The sequence below is a fragment of the Siphateles boraxobius genome, unplaced genomic scaffold (genome assembly GCF_051911475.1).
Source record: "Siphateles boraxobius isolate OS27281-9 unplaced genomic scaffold, OSU_SipBor_1 31, whole genome shotgun sequence".
In the NCBI taxonomy this organism is placed as follows: Eukaryota; Metazoa; Chordata; class Actinopteri; order Cypriniformes; family Leuciscidae; genus Siphateles; species Siphateles boraxobius.
In genome coordinates this window covers 1,088,261-1,113,298 of record NW_027508931.1, presented here as the reverse complement: position 1 = coordinate 1,113,298, position 25,038 = coordinate 1,088,261, and the positions used below count along the sequence as shown (strand labels likewise).

At 36.5% G+C, this 25,038-nt stretch overlaps 2 protein-coding genes across 3 annotated transcripts; both read right to left on the bottom strand.

The window, feature by feature from the left end:
• Positions 1 to 1,484: 1,484 nt before the first annotated feature.
• Positions 1,485 to 10,807, bottom strand: fan1 (FANCD2 and FANCI associated nuclease 1). 2 transcript variants are annotated; one of them, XM_077248836.1, is made up of 14 exons: positions 10,725 to 10,807; positions 9,162 to 10,424; positions 8,396 to 8,536; positions 8,120 to 8,318; positions 7,185 to 7,418; positions 6,518 to 6,649; positions 6,333 to 6,441; positions 6,100 to 6,219; positions 5,819 to 5,983; positions 5,504 to 5,672; positions 4,019 to 4,122; positions 3,708 to 3,902; positions 2,107 to 2,235; positions 1,485 to 1,973 (listed from the first exon to the last, which is right to left on the bottom strand). In XM_077248836.1, the coding sequence occupies exons 2-14, from the start codon at positions 10,354 to 10,356 to the stop codon at positions 1,836 to 1,838; spliced, it is 3,030 nt and encodes a 1,009-aa protein (XP_077104951.1). In that variant the 5' UTR covers positions 10,357 to 10,424; positions 10,725 to 10,807; the 3' UTR covers positions 1,485 to 1,835. The 2 variants fall into 2 exon arrangements, with proteins under 2 accessions (XP_077104951.1, XP_077104953.1); XM_077248838.1 differs by having other exon boundaries at positions 9,162 to 10,418; positions 10,721 to 10,780.
• A 1,693-nt stretch (positions 10,808 to 12,500) lies between these two features.
• pskh1 (protein serine kinase H1) lies at positions 12,501 to 22,064 on the bottom strand. The gene is made up of 3 exons (XM_077248835.1): positions 21,790 to 22,064; positions 19,754 to 20,855; positions 12,501 to 14,181 (listed from the first exon to the last, which is right to left on the bottom strand). Exons 2-3 carry the CDS (start codon positions 20,702 to 20,704, stop codon positions 13,864 to 13,866), a joined length of 1,269 nt encoding a protein of 422 aa, XP_077104950.1. The 5' UTR covers positions 20,705 to 20,855; positions 21,790 to 22,064; the 3' UTR covers positions 12,501 to 13,863.
• Positions 22,065 to 25,038: the final 2,974 nt, after the last annotated feature.

Below are 25,038 nucleotides of genomic sequence, written 5' to 3'. Positions count from 1 at the left end.
CTAAATGTGAATTTTGTCATTGTTTTGGAACACACTAGGTAATAGATAATAGTAAAGCCCAATTTATACTTCTGCGTCGGACCTACGCCGGAGCCTCTACGCCGTAGCCTACGCTTTGGTTTTAATTTATACTTCTGCGTCGTTGTCCGCGTTGACGCACGCAGAGGGAGCATGTGAAACCCGAGGAAGCGGTTTGAGCAGACCAATCACAGCGCTTGCGTCCGCGTAGAATAGACGCGTTGTTACATTTTTGGAGAGGTGCACGTCAGGGTACGCCGAAGGGTACGCGCGCTACGCACAGCCAACGGCGTAGCTACGGCGTAAATTCGACGCAGAAGTATAAATTGGGATTAAGGCTTACATATTCATACTAAAAGGCAAAAAATGTTAAATAAGGCACTATTTGGCCATTTGGGTGTCCGACTTATTGAGTGCACTTATTCAATCTCACATTCAATCCCGAACTGTGTTCTAGAACTACATGTAATATTGTTATGAGGGTAGGTAGGGAGGCATAGATTCAGAGGCATAATGTACTGTAAGTAGTACAACAGTACAACAATAATAAAACAATGCATTGACATTTACTTTTTACTTTTGATACTTAAGTACTTGTTTACTTGTAACAGAGTAATAATTGACCAGTAGTATCTGTACTTTCACTCAAGTAAGGAAGTTGTGTACTTTTTGTCCACCTCTTATTTTTACACGCTTGTATTACATTTTGTGAGGAACTGCAAAAATAACACACCTTTTTGTTTTTATGAGCAATGATAATGAGGAACACAGCAGAGGGGAATATTATGAATCTATTTTGAATGTTTCTAGATTAGCTGCGATTCATTTAAAAATGTATAAGCATTTAATAAAGACTACAGAAGATATAAGATAAGGTTTTGTAACGTATTTTATGATCATAAGGCAGACATTTATATATATATATATATATATGTATAGTCTGCTTAAGTGACTTGCTAAGGAAGACTTAAGTTCTAATGCTCTATGTGATTCTGTTCATCCCCATTGTTCTATAAATTAAATGTTGAATTAACTGAGATTGCCTGGCCTGCATAGGACATTAAGGAAAGTGAATGGATAGTGTCCATTTACCTGCACTTAACTGATTTATGTACCTTATGCTACAGTAGCATGATGTTGCAAACTTCATAATGTTTAAAGGTTACACTGAAAAGCATCATTCATTACAATTACAGTTTATAAAATGGTTTTGAATAGACCTTTAAAATAGAACAAAAGACTGAAGATGACATGTTTTTGCACCAACAGAGCTGGTTTTAGTTCTGGGTGTCAGACATGAAGGATATGCTTGACATGCAATGAAAAGGTATTTCAGTCTTGAAATGTTGTCATGCATTCTCTCTCAGTCTTTTGATCGCAATAATAGACAAACCCCTGTTTGAAAGCTACAAGATTGTGTGCTTATGTCTTCCATAAATATTTAAGCATTATTAAATAACAAAAACTTTTAAAATGTGATTTTTTTATTCAATGTCTTTATAATTATTTACACCACAAAAGTACTTAAAAAAAAAAAAAATTGTTAATATAATATATTGCCACTTTACAATGAGCACAAGAATAAAATCAGTCAGTCAGTGCCATGAGGTAAGTTAGTAGTTTTACAATTCAGGTTGGGAGAATAAGTCTTTTTAAACTTCCTAATAATACTCTTCTGTTACATCACCAGATCAGCGCCAACCTGTGGTTTTAATACATCATTAAATCCGTCCTGTGTGCTTCAAACATTTCTAACTTTGCTTGTTTGGTAAACCATGCATGCTCGAGTCTTCATTCTTCTCAGAGTGACAGCAGCCTCATTCCCGCCTCACTCCCCATGCTCCAGTGGCAGTGACGTGACACACTTCTACATCAGCACCGAGCTTACGCAGCTCATCCAGCCAGATCTGTTGCTTCTGTGACAGACGATCATTAGGACCCTTCACTTCCACCAGCTAGAAGAACACAACTCAAATAAGCAATGTTTTCAAGCATTTCCGTTGTTTCATAACACCGTAATCTTATTAAATCAGTTACATAAGTTACGTTCTGGAGTATTTAAAAGTTAGGGTTACGTCTCTGACTCACCTTGTACTTCTTGTTGGACATGCTCCAGACTACCAGATCTGGAAGTCCTCCTCTGCAGTGCCTGTAGTCCTTTGCCATTCTGAGGACCACACCGCTTAAGAAGTGGCCACCCAAACACTCTACTAGACTCTAAAACCAGACAAAGAAAATGAAGTACAAATTGCCTAAAGTGCCTTAAGTAAATTAAGTACAATGTGTTTGTTTACGGTAGTGAACAATCTGGCACACGCAGTATAATCAGTTCATATTTTAATGATGTCGAATGAAAATGTTAAAGTCACCATAAAATTGAAACTGATAATCCTTGTTTTTTATGGAATATTGCATTATTTATTATAAATCTGTGCTCATCATTATTTTTTGATGTGCGCAATTTCTCTTCTCTGTTGACATGTTTACAGGCACGAGAAAGAGGATCATAAGAAATCGTAGCTAAAGCAAATGACAGAGATGGGCTGTCATTTGCTCAACCCCATGGGCAAAATCAAGTCCCAGGCTACATTATTTCTTGTTCAAGAAGTTTAAGTTTTTCAGATATGCATTTTACAATAGCGAAGAAAAGACAATTGCAACTTCAGTTTCTCATATTGCCTCATATGGCAATTTATCTCCTTGTCAGTTTGACAATCATCTCCAAAAAGCCAAGCCAATGTTGATCTTGTTTTATTACGAGCTCTGTTGAGTTCTCTTTTGCCAGCAGACTCTCCCCTGATCGGATGTTTGAGATTTTTGCTCCATGTCAACCTTTCTCACTCGTTTTGACAACTAACCTACGCCACTCTCACACCATACACTCGTCAAAGTAGCCGGATCACCTTTTCTCTATTGATCAATATGACAAGACAAGCACGGGCGAGGGATGCAAGTATGCAATTTCCCATGAAAACCATTCCAACAGGTCTAAAATATAAACACTAATAATAGGCTTACCATAGTGAATCAGGGTAAGACTAAATAATGTTTTGGAAAAAGGATTGATCATGCATTGACTCATTATTTAAAAATTGTTTTTAAAAAAAGTTACATAGTGTACCTTTAATTAATGACATTAAAGACATCTTGAGGAGTTGACGGACCACAAATAGAAAAATTAATGGGAGCAATTGCAAAACTCAATGTGGCAGCAATAGAAAAAGAGCCAATTGTCTTTTAGATTGAGATGCTGTCTGTTTTTTTACTCTAAAACACAAATGAACATTAACTTGATTTACTCATTTGAAATATAGCCAACACTTTGGTTTAGGGTCCATTTCTCACTGTAGACTAGTTGCTTATTAGCATGCATATTACTAGGATATTGGCTGTAAACTAGTACTTATAAAGCACATATTAAAGCCTTATTTTGCATGACCATATTCTACATCCCTAAACGTAACAACTACTTATTAATAAGCAGTAATTAGGAGTTTATTGAGGCAAAAGTATTAGTTAATAGTTGGTTAGTAGTGAGAATTGGACCCTAATCTAAAGTGTGACCGAAATATGTCACTGAAAAGTAATCTTTGCAAAAAGTGTCCCCATTCAAGTAGAGCGGAGTTGCCGGAAAGCTATTACCAAGATGGTATGTATGAACGAACATGGCATAAAGAATCTGTGATTACCTGTGCCTGCTGAAGAGAGGAAAAGCGCTCCCAGTTTATCAGCGCACACACTCTCCCCTCTTGTGCGGTCCACACATCGGCGAGCAGCTCCTGCAGTGTCTCTGCAGACGCCTCACGCAACATCTGAGCGCGAGACTCGATGGCTTCCCGCCGGTTACCATAGAAACAATCAGTGTGCAAATCTAAAGGACAAGTCTGGGAAAAGGCATAGAGTCATTGATCACTGATCTCTTGGGGTGGTATGACCTGACAATAAAGCGTGACCCTGAACGAGTGAAGCACACAGCATTCCTTCTTTAATTATTCTGTACCTGGTATGGGTTTCGGAAGACATCAGGAACCCCGTCGATAAAGATGATGTCCCACATGAGGAGTCCAAACAGAGTGGAAAATGTAGAGCCTTCTCCATGAATACCTTAAAAGGGGAAAACAGTTTAAAGCAACATAAAGAATGCAGAATGTATGCGCTAGTGCAGGGTTTCCCAAACTTGTGGTCGTGTGGCAAATGAAGGGGGTTTGTGAGTTGATTTAAAGCTAATAATTCATCATACAAATGTAAATTAAATAAAAAATAAATAAAAAGTAAAATAAACATAAAAATCACAAAAAAGATTTTAAAATTGTATTGGTTTTATTGCATGTAACCATTACCCGGCATCAGAGAACCGTGAACATGCATTAACGTGTTGTTAAATTATTTAAAAATTACTGTAAAATCTCAGGTGGTATTTTAAGTAAATATTTTAGGTCAAAGGAGTTAGGCTGGCAAAAATCGTTTGGGAATCCTTGTATTTGCTAGCTTTAATTACAAATTTTAATGATTTTATGAAAATATATTTGATTCTTCTTCTTGATTCTGAAACAATATATTTTTTAAAACATCAAAAAAATAATGTACTTTCCACGCAAATACAATGAATGAGGACTGGAGCTTTCAAGCTTTTAAGGATCATAAAAGTGTTCTTTATCATTTATATTTGAATGCTTCTGAAGTCATATATTGCTTTTAAAAAGAGACACAGACTGAAATTTAATAATTTTCATTGTAAATCTGTAAATGACGTAATTAGCGATTTCAGATTTGTAAACAAATCATCTATTTAAGTCATATCTTTTCAATGAATCACCTGATCTGGTTCAGAAACCACATCTGTACATCTCTGATGCACCACAGAGAGCTAGGCTTGTAGAGTAAATGTCAAGATTTCATCTTCTGCCTCATTCATTACTGCAGGCTACATTCTTCAAAATCTCTCATTTTTTGTTCCACAGAAAAAAGATTGTCATTTAGAGGTTTGAAAATGACAATAATAATAATAATTCATTATATTTATATAGCGCTTTTCTCAGCACTCAAAACGCTTGACATAAAACAGGGAATCTCCTCAATCACCACCAATGTGCAGCATCCACCTGGATGATGCGACGGCAGCCATTTTGCGCCAGAACGCCCACCACACACCAGCTTATTGGTGGAGAGGAGACAGTGATGAAGCCAATTAGTATATATATATATATATATATATATATATATATATGGGGATGATTAGGAGGCCATGATGGACAGAGGCCACTGGGCAAATTTGGCCAGGATGCCAGGGTTAAACCCCTACTCTTTCGAAAGACATCCTGGGATTTTTTTGTGACCACAGAGAGTCAGGACCTCGTTTTAAAGTCGCATCCGAAGGAAGGTGCTATATAGGCTATGTAGATGATAACAGAACTCCAATTTCTGAGTGAATTATCCTTTAACTTCCTTCATCTTGATTGCGCACAAACAAAATGTGGTGCCAGACCTTGATCAAATCCAAGTGTTCTGTAGTGTTCCAAAGCCAGTTCCTCAACAGAACACATGACCATTGTCCCTCGTCCCTCTCTGGAACCTTCATCCTCATTGGCTTCTCTAAGGAACACTGATTTACCCATTCCACCCTCATGAGGAAAAAGCTTGCCTCGAATTGTGACCTGTTAAAACACAGTTGTAAACTGTGAGTCAGTGTTGCTTTTAAAAAATTCATCCACATGCCCCATTTACATGATGATATATACAGTGAATAACACTATATTATAACGTTGCCCCCTACAATAATAAGGAAGAACTGAAGACTCACATGAGTGACATCCTGTACATGCACAGTGGGCAGATCTCGGAGCAGCAGGCGGTACTTCTTCAAGCTAGCAGATTCCTTCATTCGGGAAGCTCGCTGATGAAGTGACAATTTGTGGCCTGTTCGGACCAGAGGGTCATTCAGTCCATCCCGAATAGCACAGATGGCCTGGATACAAAAGACGTCAAATTCATTCAATCCTTTGAAAGAACATTTATGTATCCAATATAAAGGTAACATTAAAAACTACTCTGTTTATATTTATCTACAGTCAAATAAGGTACCTGCTCATGTTGTTTAAGATGTTGCTGGAGATTGAGAGCAAGTCTGTCCCACCAGCGCCCCCTACTGGTTACACAATACACTGACTGGGACAGAAGATTCCTGAGCTCCTCCACGGATTCCTACAATGCAGAAACGCAAAGATAAATAATTGAATTAATGAACCCATGTAAAATCAATATAAAGAATAAAGTGTTTACAATGGCATCATTCATTCTATGTATTATCCACCCACATCATAGCGGCGAAGTCTTTGTGAAATCTCAACTCCTCGAGACAGTATACGGGTGTAGGTCCAGCCCACAGTGAAACACCGCAGAAAAACAGGCAGTTGTTCTTGATGACTGCACACATATTGAAACTCAATCCATCTTACAACAGCAAGCAAATTAAATTAAAGTTGCATTTTCTTTTTCAAACCTTATGTCACAGGAGTCTTTAATCTCCTGCCAAGTGGCCTTTGCTGTAGTATAGAGGTCATGGGCGTCCTCCCAACTGCCTGCCTGCATTGCAGCAATCACTTCCTGCAGCATACGCATCGCAGTTTCGTACCTGTACAGAAGAATATTCACAGAATCAAACATTTTACAATAATAACAGAGACAATCATTTTTTTTCTAGAACATAATGACAAATTCTGCCATCTTCAAATGAAGGATTTCAGAAGCAAACCTCACCAAACCTGTAAAAAAACATGTACAGATTGTAATGCTAAAAATTATATGTTTAAATATTTGAATTATTAATTAATTTACAATAATATATACATATACATCATGATAGTATTTGTTCCTATAATTTTGCTTGTTTAATTTATTAATACATATTTGTGTTACAGAATTGATTTTTACTATACATAATTGCAAAGGAAAAAAATAATCACAATTAAAAAATCATAATGGTCCTAAAATAGACAAATAGGATCAAAAGTGTTTTGCAATACCACATCAACAAAATAAGTACACTGTACCTAAAGTACATAGTAAAGACACCTAATAAAAAGTGTGACCTACTTTTCTTTTTTTCTGATTTTGGAGTAAAATTACCACTTGATCAAAGTTTTGTTAAAAATAAATATAACACTGACCTGATGAGGTCATCCCTGTCCTGAAATAGTCTGGCTGAGCGATGTACAGCGTACTCTGGGAAAGCTAGACGGCCAGAATTGACCAGCAGAATGGTGTAGAGCTGCCCTTGACCTCCAGCGGCCGTCTCCTCCTCCTCTAAAGAGTCTGTGAGGGAGAACAGGAGCAGGACGCGGGAGAACACAGCGCGGGACCTGCGGCACAGACGCACACAGGAACCTGCAGCCTGCTTGGCCCTGAAAAAGACAAGCTTTACTCGTAACAGGACATCTGTTTTGTAGTTCATATTATACACTCGTGTTCAAAAGATTGGGGTCGGTAAGATTTTTAAATTAAGCCTAAGATTTTTAAATGATGCTTTTTTACTGTATTTTTGATCAAATAAATGCAGCCTTGCTTTTTTTAAATAAAAAAAACAGTAAAAACAGCAATATTGTGAAATATTATTACAATATAAATTAACTCTTTTCTGTTTTAGTTTCCAGTCTTCAGTGTCACATGATTGTCACATGTCACATGAACGTTTTTTTATTATCATCAATGTTGAAAGCAGTGCTACTTATATATATATATATATATATATATATATATATATATATATTTGTTTTAAAAAAAATGTTTTCAGTATTCTTGGATGAGTGGAGAGTCAAAAAAAGACAGCATTTATTTGAAATAGAAATCTGAAATGTCTTGTAATGACGTAAAAGTCTTCACTGTCACTTTTGATCAATTTAATGCGTGCTTGCTGAATAAAAGTATTAATTTCTTTAAAAACAATCTAACTGACCTCAAACATTTGAACGTCACTGTATAAGTCAGTGACTGCTAAATAACCTTTTTAATTGAATGTCTATGACATTACCTAATACCATAACCTTTGGCCAACATCACTACTGGGATACAAGTACAGATCCTACGTGTATCTTAAACATCTCACCTCTTGAGAATGACTGCAGACGTGTTGTTTTGACTAACAAAGAGCGATCGCTGTTTCCCCAGCTGGAGAAGCCCTTCTACCAACTGCTGTTTCTGAGTCCCATTCCCTCCACGGCCAAGGTGAAACGTTTTGGCCAGGTTTCTGAGCTCTGGTGCAGGAAGCAGATCTAAAACTTCTTGGATGTCGTAAAGCTCCGATTCTGTCATAGGGAAGAAGTCACAAGCTGCAGTTAAGTATGTTGATAAATCAAAAGGGTTGACAAATCTCACCACTAACCTGATTGTAAGAAGCCACATGCAACCAGTTCTTGAAAGACAGGTCTGAGGTCTGAGCTGATCTCTGTATATTCCACCTTACTGACCTGAAGCCATTTCAGCTTCCTTTGGAACAGACGGACATAAAGCATCTGACCAGGAACTACAGAGAGAGAGCGAGAGAGACAGAGAGATGGATAGAGAGAGAGAGAGAGAGAGAGAGAGAGAGAGAGAGAAGTCTCTTAAGATCACCAAGATTAAATTTATTTGATCAAATATACAGTAAATACAATAATATTGTGAAATATAATTACTATTTAAAATAAATTATTTCCATCTTAATTTATTTTAATGTGGAATTTATTGCTGTGATGCAAAGCTGAATTTTCAGCATCTTACTCTATTCTTTAGAGACACATGATCCTTAAGAAACGATACAAATATGCTGATTTGGAGCTCAAGAAACATTTTTTATTATTATCAATGATAGTTGATGCTGTTGTGCTGCTTAATATTTTTGTGGATGCATTTTTTTTCAGGTTTCAGAATGCATTTTTTAAGAAATATAAATCTTTTGTGATAAATCTTGATATATATATTGATAAATTTAATGCATCCTTGTTGAATAAAAGTATCATTTTATTTTAAAAAAATCATACTGACCATAAGCTTTTGAACGATAGTGTATGTTACATAACTTACCTGGAGTTCATTGAGTTTTAAAAGACTATTGTTTCATATAAGCACAGAACTGAGACTTCAAAGTGACTTTGAAGTAGTTCCTCTACCTGAAAGCTGCTGAAAAGTGTGAATTGCAGAGAAGTCATCCTCATTGAAGAGCAGCCTATCATCCTCATTTTCCAACACCGCCTCAAGGACAGTCCGAAAGTTTTGCAGGTAATACGGCTGCCTGGTGTGCTGATGCTCTGATTCCTCGTTGGCCTTCTCTACGGGAAGCATTTTGGGTTCATTAGCTGGTGTTGTAGTCTCAACGTCCTCATATATGGTCTTGCTCTTGATTTGACTCTCTGAGGATGAAACATCATAGACACTGGACGAGGCATCAGTTTGATCTGACTTGGCATTAGTGTCCTGTCTGTTTTCAGTTTTACTTTGAATATATCTACTTTTCTTATGTATGATGGAGGTTTCTGTAGTGTTTGTGTCGTATTTAAGCACCTCCTCTGACTTCCGCTTCATTATTCTGGATGAGGATGAACATTTCACTGACTGAACGTCAGCGCTGCTGCTAGATTCTGCCAAAACTGCCACAGATTTCTCAACGTTTTTCACTTGAGGTTGGATTGAAGCTGTTGGCTCTGTTGGTAGCGTGTCATCTGTATCCATGCCATCAGCTTTAGATTCAAAAGTTAAACTCTTCATGTAATTTTCCTTCTGAGAACTGCTCAATTCTGAATTACAGGCCTCTTCTTTTCCAGAGACATGAGTATTATCCGTCTCAGATTCCCCTGAAAGTCTAAGGGCTCTTCTAGAGAGTTTAGAGGATAAACTCCCAAGACCAACTTTTTTAACCGCTTTAGTTTGTACATTTGATTCGGATGATCCTTGCCTCATCACACAGTTCTTTTTAAAATATGGACTCGTATCAGCATCTTTCTCTACTAGGCTTTTCTCTTTCCCGTTATTTCGAGTTACTGCACCATTAGAGAATGTTTTGGTTATTTTCTCATGCTTGTCATCACTGACAGCCAATGCATCTTCATGATCCTCTCCAAGAAACCTCTGGCATTGAGAATCTATGTGTTCATTAATCTTGTAACGAGGTACAAGTTTGCCACACAGAGGACAGGCCAGTTTACAAGGTGGTGTATTCCTGAAAAATGAAGTTATGGAAGCAACCCCACCTTCATTGCTTGTTCTCTTTTTGATTGCACTGACTCTCTGGCTATTTTTCTTCGTGACTGAGAGTTTTCTAGCACTGCCTCTATTAGAAGTGCAGCCTTTCCCCATCCGAGACTCCATACCGGTCTGCTCATATGTTATCCCATCAACCAGCTAAACAACAACAGGCTGAATATTTGTTTCTGAACCTGAAAATACATAAAAGACAAAATAGTCCTTGGAGAGGGTGGCATTCATTAGACAGTGTCTGAATTATGTAAAGGAAGGCTGCTTCATTACATTCAAAGGTTATTTTAATGATTATTTTGCAATTAATTGATTTGTTCGTTTCAGACTCTGCAAGACTGAACTAGAATGCCATGCCACATAAAATAATATTTAAAAAAAAAACATATTATGAAACGAAACAATAATTTCAAATATAGATTAGGCTATAAATACAATAAATATTATATAATTAAAAAAAATCTGCAAATAATTGTACAGACCTCTTTCTTGTGTTGAAGTGAAATGTGAAGCTAGCTGCAAGAATTCATGGCGCCATTATTTCTTTTTTGTTATTTTTCAAAATAAAAGTCAGCTCCAGTTTAGTCTGCTATCTTTCGTTTGCTACAGCTTGGCAATTTAGTTATATTTTAAAACAAACTTAACTTTTCATCGTATTTTCTCTGTTAAAAAGCTGTTATAGCAACGTGCATTGTATAAAATAAACCTGTGGCTTCAAAGTGCAACTTTGTTTGATGTTTGACAGTGTATAGCCTAATTATATTAAAGGAGAAACTTTTTTTTTTTCAAGTAATGTTGAAGGTATAGTTCACTCAAAATTTTTTAATTCTCCACATAAAATTATATTTTGAGAAATGTATCAGTGTTTTTTTTTTCCGTACAATGAAAGTCACTGGGCTCCAATTTGTTTGGTGCCCATTGTTCTTTAAAGTATATATTTTTTGTGTGTTCTGCAGAAGAAAGTCATACAGATTTTGAATTACATGAGAGTGAGTAAATGATCCAAATATTTTTAGATGGACTATCACTAGACCACAGACCTTATTTTACTTAGGCTATACAGTATATCAGAAACCAGTTGGCAAATTTACGTCATAGCTGAACATCATGACTTTTATATTTACCAATGAATCACTATTTTTTGTCTTCCTTCATAACAGACAATTAGACAGTTTTACAAACTCCACACAGCAGCCAAAAAAATTGACACAATGTGAAAACATCTTGATTCATAGATATGTGACTAACATGTCCTTTGTCTCATCCGTACTTAAGGAAAACTAATCATAGTTTATGTTGCACAAAAATAATACAGCCGTTTTCTTGATTTGAATTGTTAAGATGTTTTTTCAATAGTTGATTAAAGTGAGAGCCTTTGTTTTTAGATTTAATTGCATCATTTTACTAAATACTAATGATTAAAAAAAGCAATATTCTGTAATTGTTCATTATAAATGGACAAAAAGGAATATGAGACAGTGTTAGACTGAACTCAACAAATGGACAACAGTTGCAGTTTTATTTCAACTGTAGCTACAAACACACATTCCTTACATGAATGTTGGTGATACACTAAATTAAAAATATTTTTGCACTTTTAAGAGCATTTTCTTTACTAGTCTCAATTTGACGTGCACATATAAAATAGCTTTTTCCTTGAGAGAGAAAAAAATATTTGGGGTATAAAGGCATATACAAACAGTGGTTTTCCCAAAGTCATTTTTGATGTTGGTAGTATTAATGGATACTACTAGATTAAAATTAACAAGTAATGTATGACAGCCTTAACACTCATGAACCCTCAAGTAACTTTAACTGATTCCAAATTTTTTAAATTAAACAAAAGAACCCAAGATATTTCGCAGGTTTAAAAATTTAGCTTATATATGTAACCAAGATGAGGGAAATATATTTTCCTAAAGTCTGAGAAAATTACACAAGCTTAGAAGTGAGAGAATGTGGAAGAAACCAAAAATGAGAGTATGTTTGTAGTCAAATAGTTATTCAAAAATAAAATATCCAAAACCAATGTGGTTGCAATTTTTTTCAAAACATTATTCACTCGTTACATCAATTGTATAAAAATTCAAGGCACTTGCTGTGAAACGGGACACAACCCAGATACACAGATTCCTTTACCCTTCATTTTTGATATATGATTATATATATATATATATATATATATATATATATATATATATATATATATAAACAAGGAACAGATTTAAGAGCATATTTTGAAAAAAGTCTTCATTTCATCACAGTTTTAATACTAATTATTTTCATATGTCCGCTCTCACCAAACACTGCTCGATTATCCAGGCACACGGGAGTTTCTTTGGCACATTTCTGCTGCTTTCTGACAGATGGGGTGAGAGTGGAAAGGCTGCCAAAAGGCCTTCACGGTGGTTCAGTGCCTTGCTCAAGGGACAACAGCTGGTGACAGAGAAAGTAACCGATTCTGATTCGGGCGATCAATATCAGATAGTATGAATAATTACTACAACAGTAGAAGTCATGAATCACGGCAAGTTTCTTCACTGACCAAATTAAAGCCAAGTCTCTGAAAATCTTGATTACGCTTTTTTTCTGTGTATTTTCCGACAGGTATTAATGATTGCTATTACAATTAGTGTCCTTATTGGTAGGGGGGCAGGAATGGGTCAGTTATGTCTTATTCAGGATAAACAACAGACATACTGGGCAATGTAGATCCCTTTAATATTTTTGGACCAACTTAAAGCGATAGTTCACCAAAAGATTCTGTACTCATTTACTCACCCTCTTGTCATCCCGGACCTGTATAACTTTATTTTTGCAGAACACAAAAGAAGATTTTTATTTATTTATCCATTTTATTTATGTCCATACAATGAAAGCCAATGAGGTCCAGGGTTGTTTTGGACCCCATAGACTTTCATTGTATGGGTAAAATCAGTTCAAAACATCATCTTTTGTGCTCCGCAGAAGTCATACGGGTTTGGAAATGACACGAGGGTAAGGATATGATGACAGAATTTTCATTTTTGGGTGAACTATCCCTTTAAGGCTCGTAATTAAACAGCAGTGTGTATTATTATAAATGTGATTTGTGCGGTCACTTCCAAAGCAATTATCAACGGTCTGATTTTTACCTTTCCCTCATGTTCGAAGTGATATTAAGGCAAAATAAACTATAACTAGGTCATGTGATTTGTTGCCAACAATGAATAAACAGCACATTTCCCCTATCAGAAGAACAATCTTCTGGGTGGGTACCGTAACAAATAATTCACAGCAAAAATCAGGAAGGTGTATTCTTAGTCCTTCCAGGAACTTATGTAAAATTCTGTTCAACAGATACAATCAGGTAAAAGGCTAAATGAGATAATTTCCAAAGACAACATAAACATGACAATACACCAACAACAATAAATAAATAAAACTCACATAAAAGATAATAAACGAAAGAAAAACAGCAGAAAAATAGAAAGTGAATAAAAAGTTTAGAAGGAGGTTTTCTGCTAATTGGCTCTGTGGTGATGGAGCAGGAAGTTGACATCTAAGTTGAGGCACAATGTTGTTTTGCTCTCTCCAATGATTTAGCAAGGTCTTGTTTGTCACATAGTCTTTACATCGCTCTCAACCGTTACATTGCTGCTGGTACCGGCGGTTGAGTTCTCGCAGCTCTTTCTCGCGAACGCGCCGTGCCTTGCTGGACTTTGTGGAGCGGCTGGAGCGAGTGGACTGGGCTGATTTAGTGCTGTGGCAGCGTGAGGACGCTCTCTTCAGGAGGTTCTGGGAAATGGACCGCTGCAGGTTCTTCATAGAGGAGGAAGCTGCCATGCTGACAACCCAAGGGTGTTTAAGTGCCTGGCCCGCAGTGAGACGCTCATTTGGATCCACCGTGAGGACACGGTCAATGAAGTCCTTAGCAAGGTTGGAAACACTTGGCCATGGCTGTCAGAAAAAAAGAAAAGAAATAGAAAATGGCTTGAATGAAATTATTCAGACAGATTTTGAGACTTGTTCTGTATACACAACAACAACACATAACAACCTAGCTAATTATAATATAAGATAATATCATACATTTGAATTATAGTAGGTACATGTAACGTGTCCATAAAATAAAGTTAATTTTTTTTTAAATGTTTTTGAAAGAAGTATCTTATGCTCACCAAGCCTGCATTTGACCAAAAATACAGCAAAAAACAGTAATAAAAACTGTATTAACTGTTATAAAGGGTGAAATATTACAAATAACAGTTTTGTATTTTATAAAATGTAATTTATTCCTGTGAAACAGTTGTGCTGATTCATATTTTCTTGGAAACCGTGAGGCATTTTTTTCAGGGTTCTTACTCTACAAATCCTAACATTACAATAACATTATGAATGTCTTTACTGTCACTTTTGATCAATTTGTCCTTGCTGAATAAAAGTATTAATTTCTTTCACAAATTAAAAATCTTGCTGTACCTACCAACTTTTTGCTTTTTGAATAGTAATATAATATATTGAAAAAATAAACAAGGTCCAGTCAACTATAACAACAGCCGATATTGGAGAGCATAATTAAAGTTCATTGAAAGAGAAAGCAAAAACCGCATCTCTTCCAGGACTGGATAAATCAATACAAGAAGGTTTCAGCAATGCAAAATATACAAACTAGTTACTTTAAGTTAATTTTTCACTCTTCCAAGAACATCTTTAGACTAGTCGTGCATGTCCTGATATGTTATTATGACAACTGGCCAAACACTAGCAGCTCTATAAGCAAGAGAGAAAACAAAACATGGCTGAGTTTTTGTTGGTTAGCATGACTTCTCCAGGGCTTTTCCCTGTAAAGTCCACATTGGTCTTGTCTGTTACTCACAGCAGCAGAGAGGCCCTGACGCACACACTCTGCCAGGAACTCTGTGGCCTTACATCACACGCTCATGCAGGGGGTTACTGCGGGATAACACATCATGACAGGACTGCGCTGGGTATTGTCCAGCTAAAACAAACACTCTACCCAAAATACAAGCACATGCGAACACACCAAAACTTGCATATAAATACTCATACGATAAATAGAGGCATGCAAATAAACATACTCAGAAATCCAAGGTCAACAGAGAAAGACAAAATGGTTGGCAAAAGTTTAAAGTGTTTGAAAAGCACTCTGTGAACAATAGAAACAGAGCACACTAGAGCCAAAAGACAGAAAGAGGCAGTGCTATCATAGCTTGTTGTGTTCTGGTGGCTTTGTGGGGAATATTTATATTTAGGAATGCAGATCTGAATGGACTGTATAAAAGCCTTAAAGGTGCAGTGTGTGATTTTTAGCGGCATCTAGCTGCGAGTTGCCATGGCTGCGAGTTGCACTGAGGGCTAAGCCCACTGCTCACCCCTCCCTTTTGAAGAAGCTACGGTGTCTAACATGGGACAAACATATCGTCGTCTGAGACAGCAGAGAATAGCCTAGCCAGAGTAAGCCAAGAGTTTGTAACATTGTCACTGTTTCTGTACCACAGTCCATTAAAACCACACCATGGATGAAGTTTACAAAGCCATAGTCAGGTGAGGATCAAGGGTCTTAATTTTTAATATAATAATAGTAATCAGCTGATTGTCTCACAAACGTAACCAGCACATTTCCCCCTACATAGCAAACCCATAATACAGTGAGGGAGAAGAACCCCATAAAACTATATGCAACTATATATTTTTTTCTAACAGGGTAGTAAAAGTTTAGCTGGCTAAATATGAGCTGTTACTGTGGCTGAGCTGGTTAAAGTGTAAAGCCTTGTTTAAACTCGACGCGTCTGCATGAGCCCAAAGGTGCGCGCGGCCAAAATGGCATGATTGTAACAGCAAGCGTGCCTCCGCATCCCCTAGTCACCATTTACTACACACAATAGGCTTTTTTTCTCTGATTTTGAAAACTCTTCGCGATCGACTTAAAATGCTTCCAAGATCGACTTGTCGACCGCGATCGACGGGTTGGTGATTCCTGTGACGTTACTGTTTTACGGTCAATGACAAGAGTACTAATCTGCTGTCTCACGAACGTAACCAGCACATTTATCCCCACATAGCAAAGCCATAACACAGCGAGGGAGAAGAACTAAGTTACATGAAACAATCCAACTAGATATTTTACACCACTGACAAGGGAAAAGTCACTACTCGCGGTGTTTTTGGCTAGCTTCTAGCTTTCTGCTGCTTCTCTTTCAAGGTGGTGACGAAACGCGCTCTGTAGCGCTGTTTGTTCGCGTTCGGCTACGGTAGAAACATGACGTCACAATATGTCGACCTTCATAGAAGGGGGTGCCCGCGGTTATGTAGATATAAATGTCTCATTCTAAGGTAATAAAAACATTACGGTTTATTAAGTAAGTTCTTTATACACCACTGAAAACATAGTTATGGATGTCATATTGCATTTCTGTTAATAGACACTCAAAATTTTTACACATTGCACCTTTAAGTAGCTATATAGCAGGCAGACAGACAATTTCAGTAGGGCACTGTCATTCTTATTCTAAAAGTTTGTGAAGTGCAGAATGAGTCATCAGTATTTTTTGGACCGTTTTACCAGAAAGAAAGACTGAACATTTTAAATGTGTATCTGCTAATGGCTAATTTTGTCAAGTTATCAGAGAATATTAGCATATAGATGGTCTCAAAGCAAATAGGCATTGATTACACATCAAAAAGCCTTTGCTCACCAGATTACGGACACTAAATATATGCTAGAACTACACGGTTAATCGTTAAAAGACTGCGATCTGGATTAAATCAAACACGTGATCTTATTCCTAAATTACAATGATACGGCTGTCTATTAAAAAAAATAAAAATAATATTTGTCATTGTATCAATCATTCAAGAGATTTGTTTAAAAACGCTGATTAATCCAGTAATGAAACAAGTGAAGTCTTTATTAGTGAATCATTGAGTCATTCATCTAAACCTTTTTTTTTAAATAAATAATTTAAATTAATGAAATATTTCTTAAAAATTTACATATTTGCCAGAACCTCTAGTAAATTACATGTTTAGTTGTCTTTTCAGAATTGTGGCTGAATCATCATCTCTATTTTAAACAAAAATAATTGTGATTCTTAATTTATCCAAACTCTGCAGCTCTAATATATGCCATGCAATACCAAAGTCATGACTTCAGTTCCCAGGCAATGGATGAACCAATTAAAAAAGATACCTTGAATGCAATGCAAGATGTTTAGGATAAAAGCATCTGCAAATGTAAAAATGTAAATGTAATCATTTAAATTTATTCCTCGCATTTTGAATTTTAATATAGTTTGCAGTACAATTAAAAGTCAAAGTAAAAGTTGTTGTTTGCTTTATATGCCACTTTATATGGCACCAAATGGTTTCACAAATCCTTCCCATCTATGATACAGTTTTGCCTTATAGCAACACGTCATTGTTCTTTACTTTCTCACTGTTGAAATAATAAATAAATAATCCAACATATTGCATTGTTACAATAAAATTATGTTTTTAAGCCACATGATAATGAAAATATGAATGTACAAGACAGTTTTTCCTGGAGTAACTGATATGGTAAGACACACACTGAAGTGTTGCTCAAACATTATTAAACTGTACACTGTACTGTAACTGAAATTCTGCCACATCTGTTTTATAGCTCAAAAAGTAGAGCATAGCGCTAGCAATGTCAAGGTCATGGGTTTGATTCCCAGGGAAAGCAATGACTGATGTACCTCATGATAAAATGTGTACCTTAAATGCTATGTCGTTTTAGATGAAAGCATTTGCCAAATGCATTAATTGCATTTGCTGTACATCGCTGTAAATTAATTACTAAATTAGTTATTTAAATGGGTTTATAATAATACAGTTCTATTTAAGCATTTAAAGAATTTAAACATTTTAATACTGATTTATGTTTTATATATTCAGGAGATGAAAACAGCTATTCTACAGAAAAACTGCAGGCGGTTTGTGAGGTTATGAAAAACAAATAATTAAATTCTAATGTTGGCACTGACTAAAAGTGCAAAAATATGTTTCATTAACGCTCAACGGACAAACAGGTAGTACCGCCCCAAACTCAAACCATTTGTTGAGTCAATGTTGCTATGTCAGGCCGCTCAAACAAACAGTGCAATGCTGAAAGCGCCACAGACCACAGTGCTTATGCTTTTCGGGGAAATCAACCTACGAATGGCTTACTTATACTTGTCTCTGCACAAATATAAGCCAGTGGGCATAAGAGAAAGAATTTTTACATAACAAAAAAAATACACACATCGGCATTAAATTTGGGGTAGGTAAGAGTTTAACATCAAATAATAACACTTCAGAGCACTTGAAGGAAATTTTAAAGGTGAATACCACCACCCATTAACATGTACATATAAAGCATTTATACTTCATAAGAGCTTGTTTGTTTGCAAAAGCAGTCAGCCAAAAACAAATAAATCATTAAGTATAAAACACTGCAAGTGAGCCCAAAAGCATGGCACACAAATACTTCTGGGTTTTATAAAACCAAGTAACATAGCATATGCTTTATAGCACTTCTATACGTAATCAAAAACATCTGCATTTCCAATCTCCCAGCAACTCTTGTTTTGCACATACATGATCCACACTAACATGACTTCTCATTTAATTCTCATATATATAGCACACACGTGCAGCTCAAAAATATACATAACTACAGCTAGTGCAAAAACAGGCACTATTAGGGTAAATTATTTAGGAAGATTTTATCTCTGTTGATTATCCCTTTGGGGTAAGACACATCGAGTTTGGCTAAAACTTTATAAGAAACTTTAAAGTCACCATGAATTCAAAATTGACAATTCTTATTTTTTTATGGAATATTGCAGCATTTATTACACATCATTATTATTATTTTTAATTCACGTGCCCTCGTAATCTTTAGTAAAAATGACTTCCCCTTCCTCTTGCTGCAACATCTCTTTTCTTCTCTGATAATGTGTTTACAGGCATGAGGGCGGGACAACCTGTCACTCACATGAGGTCACAACAATTGCAAACAACAAAGATCCAATCAATTCCTAGGGACATAATCAAGACCGCCCTAAATTTTTTCTTGTGTGAGAAGCTGTATCACTCGGACATTCGTCATAATAGGGAAGAAACTACTATCGCAACTACTCTAAGCTTTATCTATATAAGACGTGAAGGCTTTTAGTGGTGTGTTATGGAATTTAAAATATTGATTAATACCTTGATTACAATCACTCATTAGATATACATTGACGCAGCATTGGATTCCAGAATGCGTGTGACAAGCACATTGTTAAAATAATACATATTTTACCATTTAATGAGGTTAATCTCAAATCTGTAAGCCCACACTTATCTATTTAATGCTTGGCAGTGTTGACTTGAGATCACAAACATTATTAAAGATTCTGCAAGTATATTGTTTGTACACATGCAGTGTATAGGTTATGTACACTACAGTACATGCATATCATTCTGACATCACAATGAAAAGTGGTCACATAGTCCTTACCTCGCCAGAGAAACTGTATTTCCCTTTGAGGATCTGTCGGTACAGGCGCATGCGATTGTCATCCTCAAAAGGCATGGTGCCACTGAGCAGTATGTAGGAGATGACTCCCAGCGCCCACATGTCCACTGCATTGGTGTACGGCTTACGAACGAGTATCTCAGGAGCGATGTACTCAGGCGTTCCACAGGTCGTCTTCATCAGGCATTCGTCGCCTTTCTTCCGCGTGCTGGCCAGGCCAAAGTCTGTGATCATAATCTTGGAATCAGCACCAGGATGGTAGTAAAGCAAGTTTTCAGGTTTCAGGTCCCTGTGCGTGATGCCTAATGTGTGGAGGTACTTCACGCCATCGAGAACCATCTGCAGCACCCGCGTGGCATCCCTTTCCGTGAAAGACCCACGGGCGATGATGCGGTCGAACAGTTCTCCACCGGTGGCCAACTCCATCACCATGTAGACCCGCTCAGCTGTCTCGAACACCTCCATCAGTTGGATGATGTTAGTGTGGCGCACCCGTCGCAGGACGCAAAGTTCAGATTCACATACTTCTCTGCCCTCACGGTAGCGGGTCTCGATCATTTTGATGGCGTATGGCTGCCGTGTGCTCCTGTGTTCCACTCGTACTACTCGACTGAAACTGCCCCGACCTATCAAAGCTTTGATATCATACTTAGCAGTCACTCGAGGGTCAAATTTGGCCCTGTATTTGGCTACTTTTTTCCGATGTGGGTCAGCGGGCTCTGTCTGGCTGTTAGCCGGTGGAGGGGACTGGCTCACCTTCGCAGAAGCCTGGCTTTGACCCTGAGGGGATGGCGAGCCTGTTTTCTCCCCGCCACCTTCACTCCTGATGAAGTTTTTATAGACATCGGTCTGATGCGGCTCTACCTTTTTGACAAGGTCAAGTTGGACGTCAGCGGGTGGCTCTGGGAGGACTTTGCTCGTCCTGCACCCCATCACATCAAAATCCTTCCTTCCTGGTGCCAGCAGCACATCCTCATCTCCTAGGCAACACGTCCAGTCCCACACTCAGTTACCTCTTCAGTCAACACACCAGAATTGTGTGAATTCCAGTTGACGTGAAATGTTAATTTAATCAGATGTTAATCTGAAATAAAATTTAAAAAATATAACATTTATTAAGACTAGTATATATGATTATGTATATTAAGTAAGTATATAACAAGTATATTTTGCATGCAGTGTGGGTAGTTACAATTTTGCTTATGTTTGATATCAAGTGTGAATTGTATCAGATAACTGATATCGGAAAATAAAACTTTGTTTATAACAATGACATTTTTGTAAATTATATAATAAAACAAATTAGCTGTATCATATCACATTTATGGATGGTTGTCCAAATAAAATAGGTTTATACAACGTTTAGTTATAAAGGATATTTGTTCCGTCAACCGTATAACGTTAATCGTTATATCGAGTTTAACCGCGTTATCACTAAAAGTCAGAAACTGATATTAGGAGCTGTTGTGATATGCTGTAAATTGTCTCTGAGAAAAGAAGAGTCTGGTAATAAAAAATGAATAACTATGACACCACTATTCATATCAGTTGTGTCATAGCATATAAATTAAGCACTTTATCTTGTTCAACTTTAGTTAAACTGTAGAACGGATCTTACAACTGAACTTTACCACAAAAATTCCATTGGCCCCCCACAAAGACTTAAACTCAGACACTTGTTTCCCTTTTTCATCGCTCAAAACAAACTTGAAACACTTTTCATCAACTTTTTATCTACCTTCTACAGGCCTTAACGGAACCAGTTGTGTTACAACGTCGTTAATAAAACATTAATAGAATTAAGAGCGAACGATACAACGGATATCCCTTAAATTACCCCCAGAAAATCACAAAAAAAACTCCCCGTCCAGTACAAAATCAATTGTTTTCCCGAGGCCTGGATCTATAATCGGGCTTTTTCTGCCAAAGTTTGCGTAATATTATAGTTTTAACGACAACTGTATCAACTTAAGACCCAAACTGGAAACTTTAAAAGTCCAAACAGATGTGAAAATTACCTTAAGAGGGATTTTCTTACAGGCGATGGTGGGAGTAGCGTTAAGGCGAGATTCCCAGCGCCAGCCTCTTCACCCCAGTTTCAGTTCTTCTCTCCATTTTTCCGTATTTCTAAAACTTTAATCCTGCTAGAATGATAGCATCCCATTAGTTTTTGCTAACATGAACATGTTGAGTCCACAAATAAGGGTTGTTAACGTGTTTGTATCACTTTTATCGATATGAGAAGAAAAGTAAGGAATTGAGACCGCCTGCTTGGAAACGGTGTTTTCGGAGTGGGACCACCTTTTTTCCTGTGTAGACCTTTCTTTCTCCCCCCCTCCGTTTTTTTTCTCTCCTTTTTCTTTTGGGAAAGGAAAGACCTCCGCTTGCTTCGACCCCTGCAACAAATAACGTGAAGCCAGCCAGAATCATAAATTTGGCCGGGAAACAAACTACGGATAATGTCAATCGAGGGTTTTAGGATAAACGTCAATGCATTCTGTACAAACAGCCTAATGTCTGAATTGTAAAATTGTAAGATTATCTGAATTTCTGAATTAAAATGTATAATTTAGAATGTGAAATAATTTACAAAAGGCTGTGAAATATGTCTCATCAATGTAAGACGTTTGTAAATTTTTAGTTTTTTTCACATTTTTTTCTTTTTTTCATTTTTTATCATTTGAAATGCAAAATTTATTTTATTGTCAACTATTTTATTTTAAATTATTGTTTATTCATTTCATAGCTAGTTCTTTAAGTATCTGAGTTTTCACAATTACTTTTTTAACCTACACATTGTTAAAACCAATATGTTTTGCGACGTTTAATTGTACAAATAAACCATCTCTTGTACTATTGTAAAGGTGTACGATTCAAATTAAGTGTAAGTTTGCGCCATTTATTAATTAAGGTGTCATTTTGAAGCAATTATTGTCGAATTTTAAAAATACAAAAAGCCAGAATTATTTAACATTTAACTTTACAAACTACTTTTCGCCTTCAGGTCTATTCGGATGAAGGGACTTTTATATTGTACAAATCTGTTTCTCCGACTATTTGGCATGTATCGTAGCTTGCTTCAATTTGACGGCTACTTACATATGACGATTTACACTTTTAACACTAAGCTTTTTGTTTACTTTGGTTAATGAATTTATACCAGCCTGCCAATATATGTAATGCGTTGATAAATATTTCTCCATTGTTTTTTGTTCAGTTTTTATCCAAAAGCCTATATTTGCATTAAATTAATTTAATGTAGAATACTAAATAGGAAACATCAGCCTAATACATCAACATTAGGAGGTCAACCTGTTTATTATATGAGCTGTTTTATTTGTTCTCATATGTTATATTATGCTGTCAACGTTTTGACACACAACACCTCGTAAAATATTCGATTCATCCACCAATAGATGGCAATGTTCTTTAAATAATAGCAACTCCAAAGAGCAGCATTTTGTTGCTGTATTTCACTGGTTCAAGTTTTTTTATGTGCTGTTGGTAGTGCTAAACTAAGAGAATGCATTTACAGACTTCATTAATACAAAAACACCTGAGTGCACATCTAAGACTAATCATTTCATTTCTATCATAGGCCTATCTGTGATATGATCCATGACAATGGGTAAAGCAGCTGAACTCTAATTTCTTGTCTTTTGTGATATTACCACACTAAAAAAGCAATCGCTTCACAATTGCTCCAATAGGGCAAGATGAAGATATAATGCGAGGTGACTTCTAATGCTCAGAGGAAATGCCAGTGGATTTGTGTCCCTGCAGTAAAAGGCTGGATCAGATCCATCCATTACCACAAAAGGGCACCAACTATCCGAATGAAAAAATCAGAGAAGCATAGTGAGAAAGTGTTGACACACTGTGTGATGGTAGCTGGGACAAGAGAGAGAAAGAGTAATCAAGGAAGAGAAACGAAGGATAGATGTATGAAGTTTGCAGATCATCATGCCTTACAATGTGACTGCATGGATTACTTGAACTAAAATTGTTGTTTATCAAAGTTTTCATTGATTTTAAAGTCATCATAAAATCAAAATTAAATTTTTTTTAATGGAATTTTTCAGTATTTCTTAAATGATTTATCAGTACAGATCTTTTTATTATTATTAATGTGCCATTGTAATCTTTAATCAAATATAGCTTCCCCTCCCTCTTTTTCAGCATCTTCTCTTCTCTGATGACGTGTTTACTGGCGCAAAGGCAAAACAACCTGTCACTCATGAGATCAGAGCAATAGCAAACCACAACAATCCAATCAATTCCTGATAGACAAAATCAAGTCACGCCCTACATTTCTTCTTGTTTGAGAGGCCGTTGTATTCGGATATACATCGCAATACGAAAGAATAGACTATTGCAACTTCTGTTTTATGCCAAATCAAAACAGACAAAATATCAGGTAACATAATAGGAGGCTTTACAAAGAACCTCCTGTCGTCCATTATAAATAAATACACCTTATTATTGCAATATTACACAATCAAAAGTGCTATATTTCTGAAAGCACGGCTGTGATTCGCAGCTCTTAGAAAACCAACACGATTGTGATAGGCTATTGCATTTATAGCCAGAATAGTTCATTATAAGAGAAGAGAGTAATGCGTGACACACGAAAATAGTTACGAGCAGAAAAGAAGAATTATTCATTGTGCATTTCTAAGCAACACACTGCAGTGTTTTTCAACGGAATGGTTGAATGAATGAGTCAGTGATTCAATCATAAAGACAAGGGCTGCATACAAAATCACATACTTCCCTACTGTATATTAGATGAAAAAAAAGTATGTGAGTAGCATGTCCGAATACGTAGTGTTCTTAAAACAGTAGGCAAAAAGTACTCAGATGACCTACTATTTCTAGTGAGATTCTGAAGTGCAAATCCAATAGACACTTTACTATCCCATGAGGCCACGGGAGAGGATTTGTGAATGGCAGCTGACACTAGGCCATGTGACAACGACAACATGACGAATGTAGTATGTCCAGAATACATTCATGCTATACATTCATACTATAAATAATGTACTTTTTGCAACGGGCAAGAGCAAGAGCCTCCCAGAAGGTCTTCCAGGTATTTCGAATTACAAATTATTATTATTATTATGAATTTGGACATAGTGCTCTTTTCACATACTTCTAGGGATGTATGCAATTACAGACGCACGCTTTAGTTTTTTTTTTTTTTTACAAATTAGTTGAATGAATCAAGACTTGTTTCATTCCTGGATGAATCAAATGATTTTAACTAA

Bases quoted from the DNA above. Each gene is read 5' to 3' on its own strand.
- pskh1 (XM_077248835.1), bottom strand. From the start codon at position 20,704: ATGGGGTGCAGGACGAGCAAAGTCCTCCCAGAGCCACCCGCTGACGTC. The intron at 14,182-19,753 runs GTAAGGACTATG...TTTTTCTGACAG, and splicing joins AATACAGTTTCTCTGGCGAG to CCATGGCCAAGTGTTTCCAA.
- fan1 (XM_077248836.1), bottom strand. From the start codon at position 10,356: ATGGAGTCTCGGATGGGGAAAGGCTGCACTTCTAATAGAGGCAGTGCT. The intron at 3,903-4,018 runs GTACAGAATAAT...GCCTTTTCCCAG, and splicing joins TCTTCCGAAACCCATACCAG to ACTTGTCCTTTAGATTTGCA. The intron at 1,974-2,106 runs GTGAGTCAGAGA...GTGTTCTTCTAG, and splicing joins TGTCCAACAAGAAGTACAAG to CTGGTGGAAGTGAAGGGTCC.